The 24,228-nt window shown below is 51.9% G+C and overlaps 1 protein-coding gene across 4 annotated transcripts in view; it reads right to left on the reverse strand.

Moving 5' to 3' along the window:
* PASK (PAS domain containing serine/threonine kinase) overlaps positions 1–24,228 on the reverse strand; it is a 47,680-nt gene that overhangs the window by 21,520 nt on the left and 1,932 nt on the right. For 2 of the 4 annotated variants that reach the window (XM_021924452.2, XM_021924454.2), the window contains exons 1-9: positions 18,837–19,032; positions 16,516–16,748; positions 15,906–16,076; positions 14,877–15,017; positions 14,163–14,297; positions 11,698–11,958; positions 10,373–10,541; positions 7,290–7,446; positions 1,006–2,255 (exon numbers count right to left, since the gene is read on the reverse strand). In XM_021924452.2, coding sequence (XP_021780144.1) covers positions 1,006–2,255; positions 7,290–7,446; positions 10,373–10,541; positions 11,698–11,958; positions 14,163–14,297; positions 14,877–15,017; positions 15,906–16,076; positions 16,516–16,748; positions 18,837–19,032 — 2,713 coding nt within the window. Of the gene's footprint in view, positions 1–1,005; positions 2,256–7,289; positions 7,447–10,372; positions 10,542–11,697; positions 11,959–14,162; positions 14,298–14,876; positions 15,018–15,905; positions 16,077–16,515; positions 16,749–18,836; positions 19,099–24,228 lie in introns of those variants that run through there. The other 2 variants (XM_021924451.2, XM_021924453.2) reach the window with 2 other exon arrangements.

Raw genomic sequence — 24,228 nt, forward strand, 5'->3', positions numbered from 1 at the left:
GGCTGAGGCAGGAGAATCGCTTGAACCCGGGAGGCAGAGGTTGCAGTGAGCCAAGACCATGCCATTGCACTCCAGCTAGGGTGACAGAGTGAGACTCCGTCTCAAAAAATAAAAAAAAATAGGCAGGGCACAGTGGCTCACACCTGTAATCCCAGCACTTTGGGAGGCTGAAGCGGGTGGATCACAAGATCAGGAGATCAAGACCATCCTGGCTAACACAGTGAAACCCCGTCTCTACTAAAAATACAAAAAATTAGCTGGGCATGGTGGCGGGCACCTGTAGTCCCAGTTACTCGGGAGGCTGAGGCAGGAGAATGGCGTGAACCCGGAAGGCAGAGCTTGCAGTGAACCAAGGTCACACTACTGCACTCCAGCCTGGGCGACAGAGCAAGACTCTGTCTCAAAAAAAAAAAAAAAAAAAAGAAATGAAAATAAAAAAGAAAGTAAAACAGAATCAACCTCAAAGGGGCAAGCAGAGTGGCCTGATCACATGACCCTCACAGAAGGGCAGGTTTTTCATTTTTCAGAGATCAGGGCAGCCTAAACACCAAAAGCACAGAAGAAGAACACGTGAGCACCTCGCCATGCTCACATCTCTCTCGGCCTCTCCATGTGACCACTGAGGTGGGGGCCGGCGGGAGGTCGAGAGACAGACTCCAGCATGACGTACGTCCCCGCGCCTCTCCTGCTCCCAACAGAATCTCCCCAAGCTGCTGTGAGGAGTGGCTCTCTGAAGTGTATGGCCTGAGTTGGGAGACACAGCTGGAACTGATAGGCATGGAGCAGGTGTACTGGGACCCCGGGTGCCACCCTCCCCAGGCACACACATTTGTAATCTTAATTTTCAAGGGGTGGATGATAATGCATTCTCCTTTAAAACACGATTTCTGCTGAAACTATTCCAGGGCGAAACCCCATCAGACCCCAGAACAAGGAAGGCCCTGCACCCCCACTGCACTGTGCTCTGGGGGCACCATGCTTCTTCCCATGGGGCCCGGGCCATACTCAGCCGTAAGCCATCTCGATGATAGCAGCTCCCGGAGTAGGCACCCTCCTGGATCTCCCGCTGCAGGCCAGCAGCCCCGGGCATCACGGGTGTGGAGGTGACCTGGACATTCAGCCTTGGCTCCTCTGCTGATGGGCATGTGTCCTCAGGGGCAGCATCCAACACGGAAGGAATGTGTCCTGGGCTTTCTCCGTCACTTGCTACATAATGCTCAGAGGACACCAAACAAACCTCAAGCGGTTCTGTTGGATCATGTTCCAGGCAGCTCTCCCGGAACCGTCGGCCTTGGCCAAGGTCAACACAGGTGCCAGTCAGTAATAACAGCTCCCTGTCATCCAGGACACATGACCCCTGTTCCTGGAGACTGGCCACATCTGGATCAGAGCCCACTGCCAAGGAAGAGGGTGTCCCTCTGAGTTCAGACGTAGCATAGGAACAACTTGATGAAGTTTGGTCTGTCTGGTCACTGAAAAAGAGTTCCTTGAGGTTCCAGGAAAACGAATTCACATCAACCTCCTGGGCCTCCACTGCTTCCAGGCCCCCGGGGAGGTCCGTGGCCAAGGCATAGCAGGCTGAGGAGCTGCCCGTGAAGCCACCGTATAGGTCTCTGCCTCCCAGATCGCAGGACAACACAGGAGCAGGGACAGCCGGGCGCTCTGTCGGAACGAGTTCGGCGTGGGGCACATCCAGGGCTCCCGCAAGGCTCAACTGGGACAGCTGCTCCTTCATCAAGCAGGTCTGCAGCTCTTCTCGGTCATTTTTCACTCCCAGCCACGGCTCATCTAGAGTAGGTGTCCCAAACGAGAGGCCTGCCATCCCAGAGGGGTTGGGGGCCAAGTCCTGGCTTTGCCACCACAAGCCCCATTCACTCCCGTAGCAAGGGCAGTGCATCAGGAGGCTGCCCCCCACCAGCTGACCCTTGGCCTGGGGCTTGGCCATGGCAGCCCCAGCCCAAAGGTCTGAACCACTGGGACCACTGACTCCCATCCGCTCTAGCCGGGCCTCCTGACACAGGCCACACATGCCAGCGTTACTGCCCCCATCCTCAGCTGGGACTGGAGCTGCAGAATCTTCACAAGAAGCAAATGGCTTCACATCCACTGGTTCAGACCTGCTTTCTCCCAGAAGATCCTGTCCGGGACTCTCTATTGCCACAGGTTCCTCTCTCCCCAAGGCAGTGACTTGCTGGTCCTTGGGCAGCGCCTGTTCACCGTGCACTGGCAGGCTTCCATCTGGAACACTGTCCACCCTGGGGATAATGACATGGGTGACCATCATGTAGGGCCACAGATGAGTCAAAAGGAGAGATTGCACCGATTGTCCATTAGAACTAAGTACAAAGCATTAAATGCCACCACTTTATAACAAGAGAAAGACCAAATTTTGTGACCAAGTTAAAAAGCACTTATCTTAAATTTCTCCCAATTAAGTCCGTATTTAGAAATGATTTAGCAGAGAATGCTACCAAAAGCCCAGCAGTAAAGTACAGGAGCACTTGCCAATGCTTTGCTCAGTGCTCTCACTTCATCTCAGGGCCTCCAAACCCCAGTCAGCCATGCAGCTTAGCCGCAGCCCCGCCTGCAAGGGGAAGTCCCTGCTGCTGCCTTGAGGAGGTGTGAGAGGAAAGGAGAGAGGGATTGGAGGGTCCCTGGCAAACTCTACAACAGTAAAAAAAAAAAAAAAAAAAAAAAAAAACAACTGATTGACTACAAACACCATCTGACTTCACAGCCACTAGGGAAATGGCTCTCAGATGGGGCCCATGCAGAAGGGGACAGGGGTCGGGGGAGCCGGGCACAGTGGCTCACACCTGTAATCCCAGCACTTTGGGAGGCCGAAGTGGGCGGATCACTTGAGGTCAGGAGTCTGAGACCAGCCTGGCCAACATGGCAAAGCCCTGTCTCTACTAAAAATACAAAAATCAGCCAGGTGCGGTGGCAGACACCTGTAATCCCAGCTACTTGGAGGCTGAGGCAGGAGAATTGTTTTAGCCTTGGAGGCAGAGGTTGCACCACTGCACTCCAGCCTGGGTGACAGAGTAAGACTCTGTCTTAAACAAAAAAAAAGAAAGAAGGGGACAGGGGCCAAAAAAGAGAGAGGAGGCTGGTGAGGGTGGCTCCTAAGAGGTGGCACACAATGTCCCCCAGCATTCAGCACATGGTGACCCACGAGGAGGCTGCCACAGTCCAGACAGGATGATTACAGAGCCAAAGGACCCAGGCCTCCTGTCAGCCACGCACTGTGGCCTCCACACGACAGACTGACGCTGGGCAGCAGATGAACAGAATGTGACCGCACCCCCTCACTCGCGGACAGACAAACAGGTTAACGTCAGCAACCTAGTAAAGGTACACCAGAGGCTCAGGAAGAGCACAGGACTGGGCACAGTGGCTCACACCTGTAATCCCAGCACTGTGGGAGGCTGAGCCCAGGAGTTCGAGACCAGCCTGGACAACACAGGGAGACCTCGTCTCTACAAAAAATTAAAAAATTAGCCAGCGTGGTGACACACACCTGTAGTCCCAGCTACTTGGGCGGCTGCGGTGGGAACCTCGCTTGAGCACAAGAGTCTAGGCTGCAGTGAGCTGTGATCGCACCACTGCACTCCAGCCTGGGCAATGGCCAAGACCATCTCAAAAAAAAAAGACCAAGAGGAAGGAAGGGTGGGTTCCACAGAGAAAGGGATTCTGAGCCAAGTTCTGAGGAAAAGCAGTTTTCTGAGGGGAATTAGGGGTAGGCGGAGGGTCTGCGTCTGCCTGCATCTCTCCCTCCATCTCTCCCATCTCTCTCTCCCCTGCACCTCCCTCTCCCTCTCTGTCCATCCCATGCTTGAGACAAACCCCACGCAAATGCCAGGAAACCGCACATCCTCCTGCAGGACCAGGTAAGGCAGGAGGCAAATGCACACCACGAGGGTCTCATAAAGTCCCTTGCCAAAGAGTCTGGGCAACTTCTGGGGCACAGTCTGGACACACAGCTGAGGCCCCTGGGCAGCCCTGCATCTTCACCCATGCTCTTGGGGCCTGAGTAGCGGACTGCTGCAGCCTCAGTACCCGTTCTCCTCTCCGCGGTCACCTGAGTCCACGGCCCTTCCATCAAAACCCTTGGGCCAGATGTGTCTGGGGATTTCAGAAAAGTCATATGGCCACCTGCTAGGGAGACCCCAGCAGGCTGGGGAGAGGGCCTCATGGGCATCCACTGCCCTGTGTCTGCAGCGAGGCCTCTGAATACTCAAACTGCAGAGGTCAAGGGAAAGCCACGAACAGCTTCACGCGCGCTCAGGGCCAATTTGACCATCCAATGCTTTTAGCATCAATTCTAAGAAAAATATTTCAGTGTTGGGGGCATTTTGGGTTTCACAATTTTGGCTAAGAGATTGTGAAACTGTGGATCTCTGACTTTCAGCAGGACAGCAACTCAGGAAACACAAGTACATCCTCCAGCTGCCCTGGCAGCCAGGCATCACCATGCCACTCAGTCTGGCCAGCATGCAGTCAGGGCATGAAGGATGTGATCTGCCAAGTGCACACAGTCCCTTGAGCTGCTGGGACCTCAACCCAGGGCAGCCCCAGGGACCATAGGTCCTCCACTGGGGATGCACCAGGGCCTGGCCTCTGTGGAGATCCGAAATCCCCACCTGCTGTCTGAGCACATCACTTGGGGTCTCTTCTAGTACCTGATCCACAGTCTAACAATTCACTCAGCTTCAGCATCCATTTGCTAACAATCAGACTGCACTCCCGGCATTACCAGGAAAACTAAAGGAGACAACTTAGAGGAAGTACCCAACTTAAATTCCTAGAACACAGAAGCACTCCATACAGCTCACCTCCTTCCTTCATGCTTCCTACCCCTGTCCTCTTACTGTTTCAGCTTATTGTCCTGACCAGACCACAGTTCTCAGGAACACACCTCAAGTCTTCTGCAATGCTCATTTGTTGAATAAGTGAACGAGTGAGTGACTGAGCGGGTGAATGAATGGATAAATCTCTGTAGTCATAACTGCACTAGATGTGTAGTAGATGCTAATCAAACTCTTAGAAATCTGACATCCAAAAACGTCCAATCCAATAGAAAGACTAGGAATTGGCTGATCTTGGCCAACTCCCTTGGTACAACCAAGTCCTGGCAGATGAGTTGTGTCCAAGGTCCTGAGGAGAGCAACGGGCCACGTGGCCTCTGTCTGCCGAGACGTCCCAGACAAGGGGAGCACTGGCAAGGGGGCCCAGTTGCTAGTGCTGTGAGCACCCACGGGCCAGACTTGGGCCCTCAACGACAGTCACCCCATTTCAGCTTGGTGGCACCTCTGGAGAGGTGCACACAGCAATATTATTCATAGTAATATTGAAAACTCACATGTGTTGAGCGCCTGCTCTGTTCCACACAGTGGAAGGAGAGCAAGTAGAGCCAACAGCTGCTCTCTCATGTCACTGAACGTGGACACACAGTGGCAAATGGAAAATCAGGGAGGCTAAGCAAACAAGAGAAAGCACCAGCACGTCAGCCAGTGGGACAGTGGCTCATGAGCTAGGATGCCATCCAGGAGGCTTCGGTTCTGAGGGGGCCTGTAGAGGAAGATCTGCAGGACATGCATGTGCATACACATACACACACATTTAGGACAGTGTGCACGGTATAATCCCAGCCGTGCTAAAGGAAAGAAGCAGTAACATGTGAGCACACATATGCACATGCACACATAAAATTGTAATATACAACTATAGTTGAATGCACAGGAAGAAGGCCTGGAAGGTTATAACTGCTGACTGTGGTCCCCTGGGGGAAAGAGTGGGATTGGAGGAGGGGGACTGGAAGACGGCCAAGGGAACTGTTGCTTTTACCATTATTCTTCTATAATTAAAAAAAACACATATTCATGTATTACATATTTTTTAACACACGTATTTTATATGTATCTATTACATATTTTTTAAAATAATTTCAAGACTAGAAAACACAACAAGGTGGATAAATATCACAGACACGGCGATGAGCAGAAGGCAGACAGAAGGAAATGGTGCGTGAGGCTTGACGGCAGGCAGTCTAACCTCTGCCCTGACCCAGGGCAGCGGGGTGTAGGGGGCACGGTGCAGGAAGGGACCTGGGGTCTGCAGGCAGCCAAGAAAGGGTCCTGGACCACCTGGGCACCTACAGTTTGGGCACCTTTACTGCAAACTGTGCATAAAAAAGATTCTGGGCCAGGCGCGGTGGCTCACCCCTGTAATCCCAGCACTTTGGGAGGCCAAGGTGGGTGGATCATGAGATCAAGGGATTGAGACCAGTCTGGCCAACACGGTAAAACCCCGTCTCTAGTAAAAATACAAAAATTAGCTGGGCGTGGTGGCAGGCGCCTGTAGTTCCAGCTACTCAGGAGGCTAAGGCAGGAGAATCGCTTGAACCCGGAGGGCAGAGGTTGCAGTGAACCAAGATCACGTCACTGCATTCCAGCCTGGGCAGCTGAGTGAGACTGTCTCAAAAAAAAAAAAAAAAAAGATTCTGAAGAAGAAAATGGGTTACAAACACACACACATGCTATGCACAATAGGACTATGAGAATAGAATGAGTTTTTATTTCTACTTTTCCAAATGTTCCTAATTCTCTAATATAAACTTCCTTTACTCTAAATAGAACATTTAAAAATATGCAAAGAGAACAGATTCATATGACTTTGAAAATGATAAAATTAATCCCAGCACTTTGGGAGGCCAAAGTGGGCTGATCAAGAGGTCAGGAAATCGAGACCATCCTGGCCAACACGGTGAAACCCTGTCTCTACTGAAAAAAAATACAAAAAATTAACCGGGCGTGGTGGCAGGTACCTGTAGTCCTAGCTACTTGGGAGGCTGAGGCAGGAGAATGGTGTGAACCCGGAGGCAGAGCTTGCAGTGAGCTGAGATGGCACCACTGCACTCCAGCCTGGGCTACAGAGCGAGACTCTGTCTCAAAAAAAAAAAAAAAGAAAATGATAAAATTATGTTATGTTTTCATCAGTTCTCTGAAATCTACCTAAACAATCTGGAACTCTCCACAGCCTGCTTCCTTATCCTGACAGTCAGATAGTAACAGCATGGTGCCCTCCCGTACAGGCTGATAAGGACTCAGCCAGGCAGCACAGAAAACCCAGCTGTCACTGTGTGTGGAACACAGCAGGCGCTCAACACACATGAGTTTTCAATATTACTATGAATAATAGGCTGAATATTTCTCTCTGACATGTTCCTCATTCACTTACCATCTGCCTGGCCTTTTACTAAACCTGTAACCTCCCACCAAGGGACTTACCCTGGAGCAGGCTGAGGAGAGAGGCAGGAAAGGAGCTGGCTTCCAGTCCCCAGCTCAGTCTGAGTCCCGGTGACGATGTCTTGGCTTTCCACTAGCTTCTGGGTCTCATCTTGGGGCACAATGTGGCCACCAGCAAGCACGACATCGATCCTTGGATCTGGCAGCAACACCAAAAAAGAGTGTGTGCTCGTCACAGACACTCCCTAAAACAAACCTGCTCATTTGCCTGGAACTCACTGAGGCTCCTTTACAGCATGACCAGCATCGACCACCTTTCACCACCCCAGGCATCCCAGGTTCAAACCAGCGCCCTGTCTCTGCCTCCTGTCGCCCTGCTGCTTGGCCCAGGACACCCGCAGCCAGCTATCATGATCCTTTTAACACCCAAGTCAGAGCACGGCCCTCATCTGCTGACAACCCTCCAACAGCTCCCATCTGACTCTGGGTAGAAGTCAAAGTCTTGGCCATGGCCCCCCAACCCTGTGGCCTCACTCCCCCAGGTCTCTCCACCTGGCCCTCTCTGGCCAGCCATCCCTGCCTCCCTGCCATACCTGAAGTATTAGAGGCCTTGGGATCATGGCTCCTGATCCCAGAAACACTGTACCTGGGTATCTACAAGGCTTCCCTAGGCCTCCTGGGCCCCCAAGTCTAAGACTGCACACCCTCTTTGCTTTCCTCCTGAGCTCTGGCCAATTCCTGGGCTCCACGTGTCACCTGGCTTCCTCCAGTCCCCATGAGGGCAGGGGTGTTTGCCCGCAGCGCAGCCTGGTACATGGTAGGGGATGAGTGTATGTCTCTTGGTTACATGAGAGAAAGCAGCCTGCATTAGGAAGGACCCTGGGATGCCGGGCACGGTGGCTCACACCTGTAATCCCAGCACTCTGGGAGGCCAAGGCAGGTGGATCACCTGAGGTTGGGAGTTCGAGACCAGCCTGACCAACATGGAGAAACCCCGTCCTACTAAAAATACAAAATTAGCCGGGCATGGTGGTACATGCCTGTAATCCCAGCTACTCGGGAGGCTGAGACAGGAGAATCACTTGAACCCAGGAGGCAGAGGTTGCAGTGAGGCGAAATGGTACCACTGCACTCTAGCCTCAGCAACAAGAGCGAAACTCCGTCTCAAAAAAAAAAAAAAAGAAGAAGAAGAAGGACCGGGGAAGAACCCTAGCCCCAAGCCAAGGGAGGCCTGCTCTGTGACCAGGACTGTTGGGTGGTTCGGCATAACTTCTCTGAGAGGCATTTTTGACAGTAACTAGCAAAAGTGTTCATTCCCTGAAACCAGAAGTTCCACTTCTAAGAATTCATCCTAAGGAAGCAAAGTGAGAGGCACAGAAATGTTGTGATCCCCTCCCCCAACCACCAAATATCCGACAAAGAGCCTGTACTAAACACACAAGCGTGTGTGCACAGGTCAGGATTTGGAATTCTGGAAAAAAGGGAAGGGAAATATCATCAGTGCCAGAGGAAAAAGCTCGTATAAAGGATAGATTATAAGATAGAAAAACCCAGACACGATGAGGGGAACCACATGCTAAGGAAAGCCGGGATTGTAAGGAGAACCAACAGCCTAACAAAGCATCTTTTAAAACAAATGTTACAATCCAGCTTCTAATGCCCCAGGCGAGACCCTGTGGGGAAGGAGGCCGGGGGCATGTGCCAAAGAACTCACTTGAAGCCCAGAAAGCTTGTCTGGGTGAATGAGTGTCTGACGGTGAATGTTTATCTCACAAGGCCAGTCAGTCCCGTGAAGCTGTAGTTTTCCTCAGTGACTGTATTAAATCCACTTTCACACTCATTCAATACCCAAGTGACCGCATGCAGGACAACCTCGCAAGCCAGCACCTGCCGACCCGCCTGGCCCCACCACGATGCAGAGCCCTGACACGGCTGTGCTTTCTGCCAGCACGGGCCACTCTCTCTCTCTCTCTTTATCTCACACCCACTGTGTCCTTCCATAAAACAGAGACCCCCACCCGACGCCCCGCCACACCATCACCTGGATCCTTGAGTCCCAGCCTGGCCCAGGACTCCAGAACCACACCCAGTGAGCCCATGGAGGCAGAGTCCTGGGGTCCCCACCAGGGCAGAGCCAGGGACAGGGTGCACCCCCACCCCATGCTTGTCAACAAAAGAGCGAGCACTGTGGAAGCAGCCAGGGGCCTGCTCCTTACCAGGAGCTCAGGCGTGGGCCCTGCCGGGACATCAGTGGGTTCCACTGCCCCCCACTGCTCCCGGCCAGAGTGGGTCCCTCGGGACAGGAGGCAGTGTGCCTGTCTTCACATGCCACACACCTAAGACTGTGCATATGAAAGGGACTCGGGAGCATTTGTTGAAATAATTTAAAATGTTAAATTAAAACTATTTGGGATAAATATAATTAAACCAGGAAATACTGGTAGAACATTCAATTTAGGAATTGCAGTCAACCCTCAGTACACTCAGGGGATGGGTTCCAGGACCCCCAGAATGCCAAAATCCGAGCACCCTCAAGTCCCACAGCCCCCGCCCCGGAACGCAGGTGCATGGAAGGTCAGCCCTCCATATACGCCGACTTCACCTCCCACCAATACTGGATTTCTGAGGTTGAAAAGAATCCGTGTATAAGTGGACCCTCCAATGTCAAACCCAGTTGTTCAAGGATCAGCTGTAATCCGATTTGCTACATGGATTCACTCAAACTACACGAAGCTATATAAGTTTACTTAGAAAAGACAAGACTGTCAGTTAGCTGTGTCTCAGATATTAAGACTGTCAGTTAGCTGTGTCTCAGATATTAAGACTGTCAGTTAGCTGTGTCTCGGATGCTGTGTCTCGGATATTATGGACACAGGTGATGCAATCTTGGGGGGGTTTCTATTCTTCTCTATGCTCATACATTTGTAAGAATAACCTGTCACAGCCCCTGAGACAGAGAGGAACATCAAACCAGGAAACAGTCACCCCCCACTCTGTGTCCCCAGCACCCCTGAGCCTCTGGAGTGGCCGTAGCTCCTGTTCCTCCCGGCCCTGTCTCAGAGGCACGGGGCTGTCTGGGGCTTAGCAGCTGCAGGTGCATTCAGGAGGAGGAGGACATGTCTTACCCTGGGCCCCCTCAGCAGGGTCCTGGCCCTGCCACGGGTCCAAGGTTTTCTCCCCGCACCCACTCTCATCACCAACATCCAGGCAGCTGGCCAGGTCTGGGAGCTGTAATGAGCTGTCGTACGCAAGGTCCATGTAGCTGTAGAAACCAGGGATCAGGAAAGTGATATTCTAGAAAACAAAGTGGGGACATTTCAGAACCTGGAGGATCCACGCTGACCTACTGGACTGTCCCCCTGGGGGAGGAATGGACACAAGGAGAGCCAGTCCCTGAGGGTTCACCCTCAAGGTCGGGAGAGGCCTCAGGCCAAATGTCCCTCGACACACCTGAAGCCCCGCTGATGCTCAACATGTGATTCATGTTTTTCCCCTTTTCTTTTTTTTTTTGAGACGGAGTCTCGCTCCGTCGCCCAGGCTGGAGTGCAGTGGCGCTATCTCAGCTCACTGCAAGCTCCGCCTCCTGGGTTCACACCATTCTCACGCCTCAGCCTCCCAAGTAGCTGGGACTACAGGCCACCTGACACCACACCTGGCTAATTTTTTGTATTTTTAGTAGAGACAGAGTTTCACCGTGTTAGCCAGGATGGTCTTTATTGCCTGACCTCGTGATTCACCTGCCTCGGCCTCCCAAAGTGCTGGGATTACAGGCATGAGCCACTGTGCCCGGCCCCTTTTCTTAAGTAAAACGTAAAAACACAGTCTGCGGCAAGTTACAGCGACATCAACACATCTTTGGAGCAGACATCTGGCCTTTGGCCCCATGTTTACATGGATCTGGGAGCCTATGTCTGCAAGCCTCACCTCATGCGGCTCACTAGTGGCTGGAACAGTGACGTGTGCCCAGGACAGAAGGACTGTGGGGCCTCCCAGCCTCCTCCCAGGCCAGGAGCTGCTCTGACAGTGTCTCAAAGCTATGGGACACTGCCCATAGCATCCAGGAAGAACGCTAACTGCTTTTTAACTAACTTAAATTTAACTTAACTACAACTTAGCTTAGCTACTTTTTATTATTTCTACCAGGGTGAGAAATGAACCCTGCAGCTGTGTCGTAAACCCTGGTCCATCAGTCAGACCAGATCTCTAGGGCTTCGAGGCACAGTGCTCCTCTCTCTCCCTCCAACGGTGGCTGCTGGGGAGGGGTGGAGAGGAAGGAGCTTGGCAGCTGTGAGCAGGGACCTCCCTCCCTGGACCCAAGGTCCCTCCTGGGTAACGGTGCGAGCTGGAGAGCTTGCCGGGCGCGAGGCCTGTGCCACACGCAAGCCTGCACTGCAGAGCACAGCAGCTTCCTCTGAGGGAACGGGGAGCCAGGCGCCCAGGGCAACCCCACCTTGCCCAGGAGCTCGGTCTTTCCGTAACCAAACAGCGTCAGTGCGAAGCTATGGTTGATGCCGTGGATGGTCCCATCTGGCAGGAGGGTGATGAGGCCGCTGATGGTGCAGAACACCCAGATAGATGCCCAGTAGCCCCTCGCAGGGGCCGCCTCACTGGTGGTCGCCTCCTCACTGTTGGGTTGGGATTTCAGTTTTAAGCTCAGAGGGAAGGTGGTGCCATCCCGGGCTCTTCCAACAGACCTCTGAATCTTGAGATGCTGAAAGAAAGGCTTGTCGTTTAGCTCAAGCCGCGTTTCACATGGACAGAGCACTGAATCTGCGCTGCATCCGACCTGACTTCTACCCCATATGTCATCAGGGAAGGTCCCCAGGACATCTCACACCCACACTGCTCTGCCTTCCCCTCCTCCCGGGCCCGCCTGGCCCAGGAAAGAGCCCTTCTGTGGGTGGGGAGGACTCAGTGTCCAGAGCCGCCCCAGGCACAGCGACCCCAGGGCAAGTGAGACACCCCTACTGAGGGGGCCGGGCACCAGCAGGGAGGGAGGGAGGGCTGTGGGGCTCAGGCTCGGGGCTCAGCCACGTCACTGGCAACTGCCATCCTTGCTCTGGCCCCAGGATACTGGCCCCACGGGCTGCACCGCACCAGCTGTGCATCTGTGGATGTGTTCTCCCACCCCCTCAGCCTTGGGCAATGTCCCAGCTTCCACCTCTGTGGGTGGCCCAGTCCTGCCCTCCATCCTCATCCCTCCTGCCTGGGGGGCAGTGGTTCCCACTGTCGCTCAGCTCTCAGCGGCCTTCTTGGCTCCCTCATCACTCACACAACCAGACCCCTGTACTGCATTCCCTCTGCTTTAAGTACTTGGAATGCACTCGGTTTCCCAACTAAATCCTGATGAATACAGCACTCCAAACCAAAGTTTGTTTGTTTGAGACGGAGTCTCACTCTGTCGTCCAGGCTGGGGTGCAGTGACACAATCTTGGCTCACTGCAACCTCCGCCTCCACGTACAAGCGATTCTCCTGCCTCAGCCACCTGAGTCGCTGGGATTACAGGTGCCTGCTACCACACCCAGCTAATTTTTGTATTTTTAGTACAGACGGGGTTTCACCATGTTGGCCAGGCTGGTCTCAAACTCCTGACCTCAGGTGATCCTCCGGCCTCAGCCTCCCAAAGTGCTGGGATTACAGGCATGAGCCACCGTGCCCGGCCCAAACCAAAAATTTTTAAGTTTCTTCCCTTTATAGTTACAAGATGGCAAACTGGATCCAGGCCTGTGTGTCTGCCCTTGTTTAAAGGCTCACCCTGTAAAATGAGAGAACTGGAGGGGCCTGTGTCAGAGGCAGGGCAGTTCCTCTACCCTGTCTTGAACATAGCATTGCCCCAGTCAAGGTCAGAACTCAAGACCCCAGGCTCCCTGTGGCAAACACAGGCCCTGACCTGGTTCTGCTGAACCTCACATGGCTGCAGGCCCCAGTGAGCCAGCCAAGGAATGAGCGGGACACAGGGTCCCCTTTCCATGGCTCACAGGGTCTGTCTCGATTTGCTGCTGCGGGGTGTTAGGTGGCTCCAGTGCGGGGCTACTAGGAACAGTGCTGCTGCTGAGAACACGCTCACGCATGTTTTCCAGCGCACACTCCTTTGAACACATGGCTCAGACGGGTCAGGGGTTTGCTTCTGCTCAGACTCGGCAGATGCTGCCCAGCAGCCTCCCGGAGGAGTGGTACCGGCTGATGCTCCTGCCCGCTCTGAGGCCCAAGTGGCTACTGCTTTAGAGCAAAGGGCACAGAGAGAACAAACGTGGCGGGGAGCAGGGCTTCCAACCAAGCTGGGAAGCTTAAAATAGTAAATGACAGGCTCAGAGGGTGAAGGTCTGGGTTTAAGGCAAGCCAGAAGAGTGGGGAGTTCCTGTGGATGTCCTGAAAAGATCTACTCCTTGCAGCCCCAGAGCTGACTTCAGCCAAAACCAACTGTCCTGCCCCACCCTGCAGGCTGTTGGGGTGTGACATCAGTTCACCTCAAGTAATGGGGTTCCCTGTGTGAAAGCCACACACTAGGTGGGAAACAGGCAACCTGGAGGATTCAGATGACTACTAGAGCCTCAGGTCATACCCCAACCTCCACTGCCCTCCAACGCTGCTCCCGCAGCCCCCGACTGGCTGACGAGGCCGTCCTGCTTTGAGGGGAAACCCGACAATCAGCCAGTCGTCCCTGAAGACAGATCCCAACACATGCCCCCAGCAGGCTCCAGGGACAAGACTCAGGGGACAGGAGTGGTCAGCTGGGAGACCACATAGGCTCCCGCCCTTGGTCAAGGCCTCAGCGCACAGGAAGCTCAAAACTGAGCACATCCCACCCTCAAGGCCGCCCCTGCCTTCCAAAACCCTTGGTCTACGTCTCCGGATATGGATTCAGAGCTAAGAACTCAACCCCTTCACACAGTGCGGGAGGTCAGGAGCCCTACCTTTGGGATGTGCTGGACAGAAGGAGGGAGTTGCACAGAAGGGATCAGGTCTGTGATGTGCTGCCCAGCCACGTCCTCCCCAGACACGTACCCGTGAAGATGGGCAAAGAGACCGTCGCATGACGTGATGGTGCCCTGGAGGAAAAGCCCAGTGCTCATCCTAAAAGCTTCTTGCGCTCCAGCTGTAAATTTCACTAAGCTTCAATATTTTCTAACTAAGCTTGCTTATTTTCATAAGCAAGACCCCAACATGATTTATCCATCGGAAGTACAAGGGACATATACACATGAATTGAATAAGAGTATCACCATCTTTCTCCTTCTACCAGAGATGTACCTAAATTGTGGGCTTTCTTGTTCTTCAGGAGCCTGGCCCACACCACAGCTCATTAATAACATCCCAGTTCCCATGCGAGGGCTGTCCCTAATGCCAGCTGCTATTCCGGGGGTTTTACACATATTATCTTATTTAAATGTTGAAACAACCTTATGAGGAGTTATGATTATGCCCTGGTTTACAGGTGAGGAACTGAAGTATAGGAGGTTCGTTCCCTGCCCAAGCATACACAATCAGTGAAGGCACCACTGGGCACACCCTCCAGGCTCCTCATCCTCTCTTTCTTCCCAAAAGAATGAGACAGGGACCAGCACTTGCTGAAGAGGAGAACGCCGGCTCCAGCATCTGTGAGACATGAGGCAAAGCTGCACACTCACATCACTCTGGAAAGCAACCCAGGTCGAGACCCTCTCCACGGGCTCCAGGACCACCACGCAGCATAGGCGGTGCTCCTGCCGCATCCTCTTCATCCACACAGACACTGGAATCTTCTCCCCACTACGGCTGATGACGTCCACCTACGGAGACAGGTTCACACCTGCATGCCATGGACCCAAAAGACCAGTCTGGGTGGAGCACCCACCTCCAGGAGGCCCAAACTCCAGGCACTGCAACGTTTTCAACTTCTGCTTACCTGTCCTTCATTTCAGAAATTTACCAAAGCACAAACAAGATTTCTGATACTGAACATTAAAATCTCCAAGTGCAAGTTTTATCAAGAGAGTTGATTTCATTCTCAGTTCATGGTAATATTGCAGGGTGAAAAAAGCAGTAGCTGCTATTTCTTAAAGAAACAGACACCAACACATGGTGAATATCTTAATTTTTTTCTTCTTAGTAGTCAGTTGCTTGAACCAGTGATTTTCTGATACAATTGGTGCTAAGCGTTTTCCATGCCTTGGGCTCAGTCCTCCACATCCAACTCGGCTCACCTGTCAACGTCCAGGTTGGACACATGGCACAGGTGAGAGAATCAACACTGTCTAGGAAAACGCTTCCAGGCCCACAGCCCTGCCCACTCCCACAAGCACCAAACAGAATGTAAAAATCAATAGACAATAAAACCATAATACTCTTGAGAATCTGATGTGGTGCCCAGCAGGACTGCAAAACACTAGTGAAGCTACAGCCCTCAAACAAAGCAAGGTCCACCCACGACACCCCCCGGGAGTCCAGCCACAGCCACAGTGTCCACTCCTGTGACGATTCGTTTTTAAAGGGCCCCCACCCCCACTGCAACTGAAGCAGGGAAATGGCACCTGGGATGACATTTTCAGCTGAAGAAGCTGAGGTGCCCTGGTGCCACCCAACCCCTAGCAGAGCTCCTAGTGGGGAACACCGAGCTCTTCCTGCCGTACGCTGCTGGTCTTGAGGCCAGACTGAGCTCTGCACCCGCACCCACTCACCACCGTGCCGAACACCACTGCAGCGTGGCCGTCAGCCTCCATATGCTCCTCGCTGAGGGCCTCAACCACATCGGAATCTGACCTCAGAAAGAACTGCGTGAGCTTCTGGCCAATCAGGTCCTGGCTGCTGTACCCCAGGAGCCTGCAAGCTTTGTCGTTAGCAACCAGGATCTGAGGAATCACAAAGAGGAACAAGGATGCAGACATCCCCAGCAGCTCCACCAGCTGCCGAGAACAGCCCAGGAGGACCACACAGAAGCCAGCCTTTTCCTGACAGACAGGGTCTCACTCTTTTACCCAGGCTGGAGTGCAGTGGTGCAATCATAGCTCATTGCAGCCTTGAACTCCTGGGCTCAAGCGATCCTCCTGCCTCAGCCTCCCTGGTAGCTGGGACTACAGGTGTGTGCCACCACATCTGGCTAATTTCTTTATAGAGATGGGATCTTGCTGTTGCCCAGGCTGGTCTTGAACTCCTGGGCTCAAGCAATCTTCCCACCTCCCAAAGTGCCCAAATGTTTTTCTAATTGCATTAAAACACACAAATCCCAGGTTTAAGGCACAAACCCCAAATCCACATCTATACAGCTGGATCTAAAACAGAAGCAAATACCTCTGTGGTCTTGGCATCGACAGTGAAGATGGCCTTGTTAGGGTTGCACACAGGGGCGGGAAGCAGGGGTGAGGACCACCCTGAGGACAGTCCCCGCAGCAGGGAGCAGCAGGACACACTGCCCCCAGGCCCAGCCGGGTCCGTGTGCTCGGGGGCGGCAGGGCAGTGCAGTTTACTTGTACAAATATTCTGGGCAGCCAGTGATGACAGACAGTAGGAGCTCCATCTGTCTTCTGAAAAGAGAAGCGAAGCAAAGCTTTAGACTTCACACAGCTGCCAGAGTCCACCTTCTGAAACAGGCAAAGCACACAGCCCTTGCCCTTAACTCCTGCAAAAAGATCTAAGGATTAAGTCAGTCTGCACAGCTAATGCACACTCTCATCGTGTGTCTGAACATGGTCCCCAGAATCCACTGAGGCAACCACCAGGTCCACTCGGAAGCACGAACAGCACAAGATCAACACTTCTGTGTCTAAATTACACTCAAAGCCAGACGTGCCTATAATCCCAGCTCTTTGGGAGGCTGAGGCAGGAAGGCTGCTTGAGTTCAGGAGTTCAAGACCAGCCTGGGCAACACAGCGAGACCCTGTCCCTACTAAAAATAAAATTTTAAAAAAATTAGTTGGGCATGGTGGTGTGCCCCCGCAGTCCTATCTACTCAGGAGGCTAAGGCAGGAGGATTGCCTGAGCCCAGGAGTTTGAGACTGCAGTGAGCTATGATTGCGCCACTGCACTCCAGCCTGAGCAACAGAGTGAGACCTTGTCTGAAAAACCAAAAAAGCTTAATCACGTTCAAAGGTCCCTTCCTTCCCACTGTCTTTCCTCCGTCAGTCATTCCAAGACCCCACAGCTACTCCAGCAGCTGCCCCATCACTTACTCCTTGGAGGCAACCATCGATTCAAGAGCTCCTTGTGCAGCGTTCTCACTCTCAGCAATGCCTCCAATGGCTCCCAAAACCCTCAGCCCAGTCATTCCTCAGACCTCACCCTCCTCCCACACCACCTTCCTTGGGCACCTGGGCTCCCCCACCTCCCACCCTCTCACCTCTCAGTGACCCTGGTTCCATCTCATCCATTCCTCGGTAGCTTTAAATATATCTAAACTAGAAATGCACTGAAGACTCCCACACCCGCACCTCCAGCCCGGACCTCCCACGGCCCACTCACCCTCTTCCCCATCTCAGGAGACACCAGCTGCCTTCTTCTAGTGCTCAAAACCAAGCACCCGAGACCTGGCCCTTCCATTTCTCTCCCATCCCCTCCCCTCCGTGTCCTTTATCCAGGAACCCTGACTTTCTCAGTGAGTGGCCTGACCCCAACCATTCTCTGAGGCTGGAAACCACATGGCCATCCAGCCACTCTCTCGCCCCTCCTCTTCCCAGACAGCAGTCACCAAGCGCAGCTCCTCCTCATGTCTCAAGGCCCTGTGCCTCTGGCTCCCACCCCTGTTCCTCATGCAGCCACCACAATGATGCTCCAAAACAGGAACACACCTGTCAACACTCACTGAGAACATTCCTGATCAGCGCCTGGGTGAAGCCCACTCCCAAGGGCACTGCATGCCTCCCAGCCCAGCCCTCCCTGCAGTAACCCGGGCGCTCTCCACAGGGCCCTCCGCTCTACACCCTCAGACACCCCAGTGCACAAGCTCAGCTCCAACACCCTCCTACTCCAGTGTTGAAGTGCTCCTCGGCCTGGAGACCGGATCCCCCAGCCGTTTCCTGCGCACAGAGCCATTTCCTGCAGCTCTGTGCCCCACTTCCCCATTTTCCAGGTCTACCCCCCACTTCAAGCACACAGCCTGCTGTCTCCCCAAGTGCCTCCATCAGACAGCCCCTCAAAGGCAAGTGATGCTTTCTTCCTCACCACGGCCCAGACCCTTAGGGTGCTTAGACATAGGAGACACCACAGACTTCTGCCCCATGATTCTTGGTCCACCAGCTAAACTGCATTTAGCTCAGTAAATGCATGAGCAAAGCTGAATTTCCCTAGTAAAACAGCCTAACCTAGAAGAGCATTCTTACACACTCTGAAGTAAGAAATAACATTTTGCTGTAACTTGACCCTGAAATGTGAAGGTGAGTTCCACCTGCTGCCTGAACAGAAGCGCCAGATGCCTGGGAGTCACGGCAGAGCAAAAGCAGCAGAAAGAGTCCTGCCGCAGTCACCTGCCAGCGTGAGCCGAGCACCTAAACCATGAACTTTTCTCTGCAGGAACAGAGTGACTTTAATCACTGGTGAGAGGGTTTCCGTGAGAACACAGAGCAACTCCACATTTGTATTTCCGTGCGCTAAGGCCTGCAATGGTCGAAGGTCATTACCGGACAGCGCCGTCCTGCTCTGGCAGAGTCTGGAAAGACCATTCCTTCTGCTCGGATGTCTGTGGGCTGAGGAAAACGACTTGCTGGGCTCGGCAGTGGTCTGTGCAGCTGGGCCCTCTGCTGGCACCGGCAAGGGGAGGCTCTGGGAAAGGCATCTCTGGTCCTCTTCAAAGGCCGTTAAGCCCCTGTCCTCCATGGGAAGAATGGAGGCCAACTGCCAAGCTTCCACCTCTAACAACTAGAAAACAAACACCTCTAACATCTGCAAAGCAAAAACATAAAGACAGTTTAACCAACTAATTTGTAATGCTGAGTTCAGCTCGGCCCCAAAAGACATACACCCCCAACTGCCATCCCAGGTCAGAACCTGCGATGGGAGAACGGTCGGCCCAAAGTGGTGCTAAAAGAAGTTCTTTCCGGGCCGGACGCGGTGGCTCACGCCTGTCATCCCAGCACTTTGGGAGGCCGAGGCGGGCGGATCACGAGGTCAGGAGGTCGAGACCATCCTGACTAACACCGTGAAACTCCGTCTCCACTAAAAATACAAAAAATTAGCCAGGTGTGGTGGCGGGTGCCTGTAGTCCCAGCTACTCAGGAGGCTGAGGCAGGAGAATGGCGTGAACCCGGGAGGCAGAGCTTGCAGTGAGCCAAGATCAAACCACTGCACTCCAGCCTGGGCGATAGAGTGAGACTCTGTCTCTAAAAAAAAAGAAGCTCTTTCCAAGAAAAATACATAGGAAGATACAGGAAAGAGGGAAGGAGAGAGAGAGGAAAACAAAGAACAGGGTGGAAAGAAGTCATGAGGGAAGGCAGGGGCTGCAGGTACACACCAACTGAAAACACTCCCAGGTCACGATGAACCCATCAGCGCGGGGGGCTGCACAGCTCCCATGGTCCCAGCTTTCCCCTAAACAGTGAGTCCTGACCATCTGACCAGCTGCACACAGAATCACCTGGGCGCTGCCAACAAGTGAGGTCACAGGGGCCATGGCCAAGAGGCCACGTCTCCTAGAGAGAGGCCTGGCACCAGAGATTTGTATTTTTAGCTTTTCTCTTATACATGATTCAAATGCTGATACAGGGTGGAAATACAGGAAAATCTCACATACTCTTCACTGAGTTCCCTCTCATGGTGACATCTTACAGGAGAGTGTCACAGCCAGGAAACTGACTTGATACCATCCATCAGCACCATCCAGATTTCAAGGCATTTACCTGCACGTGTGTGTGTGCACGTGTGTGTGCGCGTGCATGTGAGTGCACACAAGTGTGCATATGTGTGAGTGCATGCGCGTGCATGCGTGTCCATGCGCGTGAGTGTGTGCACGTGAGCGTGTGTGCATGTGTGTGCGTGTATGTCCGTGCGAGTGCATGCGCGTCCGTGCGAGTGCGTGCGCATGTGCACGTGACCGTCTGTGTGCCTGTGTGTGTGTGCACATGACCGTGTGTGTGTGCATGTGACCGTGTGTGTGTGCATGTGTCCGTGCGTGTATGTGTGTGTGCACGTGACCGTGTGTGTGTGTGTGCACGTGAGCCTGTGTTCCATGCAGTCTTGTCACATGTATACATTCATGTGACCACCCTGCAGAGTGGAGATACTGAAGACTTCCATCCTGCATACTGGCAAGCACTTGCAACACAAGTACACATTCACCAATACCCTGTCCTCATGGCCAAACTCAACAAAAAGAGCCCTTCAAGCACGACTTCCTCTACTGGAAGGAAGCCCCCACCTGATCATCCAGGCTTTAGATAAACACCAAGAGCAGGCTGTGGCCAATACCAGAACCATGGCTGGAGTTTCCCCCATAAAATGAGGAGACCCTGGGGCCAAGGCACGCCCACCGAGACCCCATATCCCCTCTTCTGGACCACCTTCTGGGTATCCAGAACCCCAGGGTTCCAACCAAAGGGTCTGGTGCCCACTTCTAAGATCTACACAGGCCTCTTTCCAACCAGGTCCTCCCACGCCGGCACACCTAGACCCGTGAACTGGCTGAGGAGCAGCCTTCCAGGAATAGCGAGCTTGGACAAGCTAGCAGGATGCCCGCACAAGGCACTTCCAAGACAAGGCAGGCCTGGCGTGGAGAGGAAAGGGGAGCCGGCCCTCCCAACACTACCTCTTCCGGTATGGAACTCGGAGGAGTCCCCGCCCCTTGACTTATCCTAGCATCTGGTGACTGCTGGCCATCTTTGGTGTTCTTGACTTGCGGCTGCGTCACTCCAGTCTCTGCCTTCACCATCACAGAGCGTTCTCCCTGTTTGCATGTATCCTCACGTGGCCTTTTTTTTTTTTTTTAACTAGGAGATGAGGTCTCACTATGTTGCCCAGGGCATAAAAGACCTGATCCATGGAAGTGAAAGCACTAAACTTTTTAGCCAGGCAGGCCTCGTGGCCTGCACCTATAGTCCCAGCCACTCTAGAAGCTAAGGCAGGAGAGTTGCTTGAGCCCAGGGAGATGGAGGCCAGCCTAGGCAACAAAGCGAGACCTGTCAAACCAAATAAAATATAAAATAAAATCACTAAGTTTTTAGAAGAGGCTATCTGTAAGACTTTGGAGTAGGGAAGGTTTTCTTAAACAAGGCACAGAAAATTCTAGTTATAAAATAAGATTAATAAATTTAACATTAAAATTGAGAACACATCACACCTGTAATTCCAGCACTTTGGGAGGCCAAGGCGGGAGGATCACGAGGTCAAGAGATCAAGACCATCCTGGCCAACATGGTGAAACCCCATCTCTACTAAAAATACAAAAATTAGCTGGGCATGGTGGCATGCACCTGTAGTCCCAGCTACTCGGGAGGCAGAGGCAGGAGAATCGCTTGAACCTGGGAGGTGGAGGTTGCACTGAGCTGAGATCATGCCACTGCATTCCAGCCTGGCGACACAGCAACACTCTATCTCAAAAAAAAAAAAAAATGAGAACACAGGTTCACAAAGAATACGATAAAGAAAATGAAAGAATGAGCCACAATCTGGGAGAAGAGATTTGCCACATACATAACCAACAGAAAATTAATATCCAGAATAACTTTAAAAGATAAACTATTTAGGCCGGGTGCGGTGGCTCAAGCCTGTAATCCCAGCACTTTGGGAGGCCGAGACGGGCGGATCATGAGGTCAGGAGATCGAGACCATCCTGGCTAACCCGGTGAAACCCCGTCTCTACTAAAAAATACAAAAAACTAGCTGGGCGTGGTGGCAGGCGCCTGTAGTCCCAGCTACTCGGGAGGCTGAGGCAGGAGAATGGTGTGAACCCGGGAGGCGGAGCTTGCAGTGAGCCGAGATCGCGCCACTGCACTCCAGCCCGGGCGACAGAGCGAGACTCCGTCTCAAAAAAAAAAAAAAAAAAAGATAAACTATTTAAAGTTTAAACATTTTTAAAAGACACATGGCCCAATAGAAAAATGACAAGAAATAGGAACAAGCATTTTACAGGAGAGAAAATCCTAATCATGATAATGTTACACATACTAAGTCAGCAGAAATTAAGAATCTAATAATACCCAATGTCAAAAAGGATTTGGATCAACAGGAACTCTTAATACATTAACATAATCTCTTTAGAAAACAGTTCAAGTCAAACATTTGTCTACATGGATACAGCACTTTCCACTTAGATTTATATTCCAGAGAAATTCTTGCACATAGATAAGAAGACACAAGAATGTCCAGTATGGTTCTCAATGGCAAAGACAGGCAGGAAAAAAGGAGGGAAGAAAGGGAGGGAGCGAAGGAGGAGGGAGGAAAAAAAAGAAATGAAATCCAAATACTCATCAACAAGAAGATAGATTTTAAATTCTGGTGTATTCATACCACCAGTCACAGCAGTTAAAACAAATGAACTACACACAAGAGTGAATCTTAGCCATACATGAGTGAAAAAAATCAAGTTTCAGAAGACAATCAGCAGGAGGATTCCTTTGTCATGAAATAACCTAAATAAGTAGTTTAGGGAAACACACCTATGTGATTAAACTACTTCTTAAATAAGAGACTGGTAAACCTAAACTTCAGGCAGGTGGTTCCCTCTGGGTCAGGCAGATGCTAGAGTGGGGAAGAGGCACAAGGGCACAGTTTCCCTGATTTCCCTGGGTGAAGGGTTCAAATGCGTCCACTCTGCTGATACAATTCATGATTAACATGGCCTTTATTCCTTTGTATGACTCAACTGATATAGCCAAAAAATTCAGAGATGTTCTACATGCAAATCCAGTCTAGGACCCTAGAAGGCAAAGGCTCTGCAAACCTGCAGATGTGTAGGAGGCTAGAAGGAAATTACATATAGGGTTTGGGGTTCAAGTGTGCAGCTTTCCTACAAGCAGCAACGCTGAATGGGACATTTAGTCACAGGTTTACATCTCCTCTAAGCCTCCAAATGCACTAATTATTGCTACAATAAATAACGACATGATTACAGTGTGAGGCAGTTTTTTTCTACTTTTAGAACCAACCTATAGACAAAGCTCAGGACACTTAATGATAGCTTCAGAATACATTGTAAATGTCGTAAAACCTTACTTTCTTAAAAAAGTAATATAACTCTTCAGAATACATTATGTTAGAAAGCCTTAATTCCTAAAAAATATAACTCTTCAGACTGCAATGTCAATGTTACAAAACTTTATTTTAAAAAGTAATATACCCAGTACTTTGGGAGGCCAGGCAGATTGCTTGAGCCCAGGAGTTCGAGATCAACTTGGACAACATAGGGAGACTCCATCTCCAAAAAAAAAAAAAAAATTAGGCCGGTGCAGTGGCTCACGTCTGTAATTCTAGCACTTTGGGAGGCCGGGCAGATCACGAGGTCAGGAGATCGCGACCATCCTGGCTAACATGGTGAAACCCCATCTCTACTAAAAATACAAAAAATTAACCAGGCGTGGTGGTGGGCGCCTGTAGTCCCAGCTACTTGGGAGGCTGAGGCAGGAGAATGGCATGAACCCAGGGGAGGCGGAGCTGGCAGTGAGCCAAAATCACACCACTGAACTCCAGCCTGGGCGACAGAGCAAGACTCTGTCTCAAAAAATTAAGAATTAGCAAGTTGTGCTGGCACACACTGGTAGTCCCAGCTGCTTGGGAGGTTGAGGTGGGAGAATTGCTTGAGCCCAGGAGGCAGAGGCTGCAGTGAGACGACATGGCATCACTGCACTCCAGCCTGGGCCACAGAGCAAGACCCTGTCTCAAAATATAAAATAATAAAAAAGTAATATAACTACTCAGAATATATTGTAAATGTTACAGAAGCTTCTTTGTAAAAGTAACTACCATGAGATGGAAACGGGGAAAAATAAAAGCGAAGGGAGGGTAAGGGCGTGCAATTTTTTGTCCTTCATGGGAGAAAATAAATAAATACCAACTAAAGTTGAAACATCAAGATGTGGAAAT

Source organism: Papio anubis, chromosome 10 (assembly GCF_008728515.1).
Source record: "Papio anubis isolate 15944 chromosome 10, Panubis1.0, whole genome shotgun sequence".
Taxonomy (NCBI): Eukaryota; Metazoa; Chordata; class Mammalia; order Primates; family Cercopithecidae; genus Papio; species Papio anubis.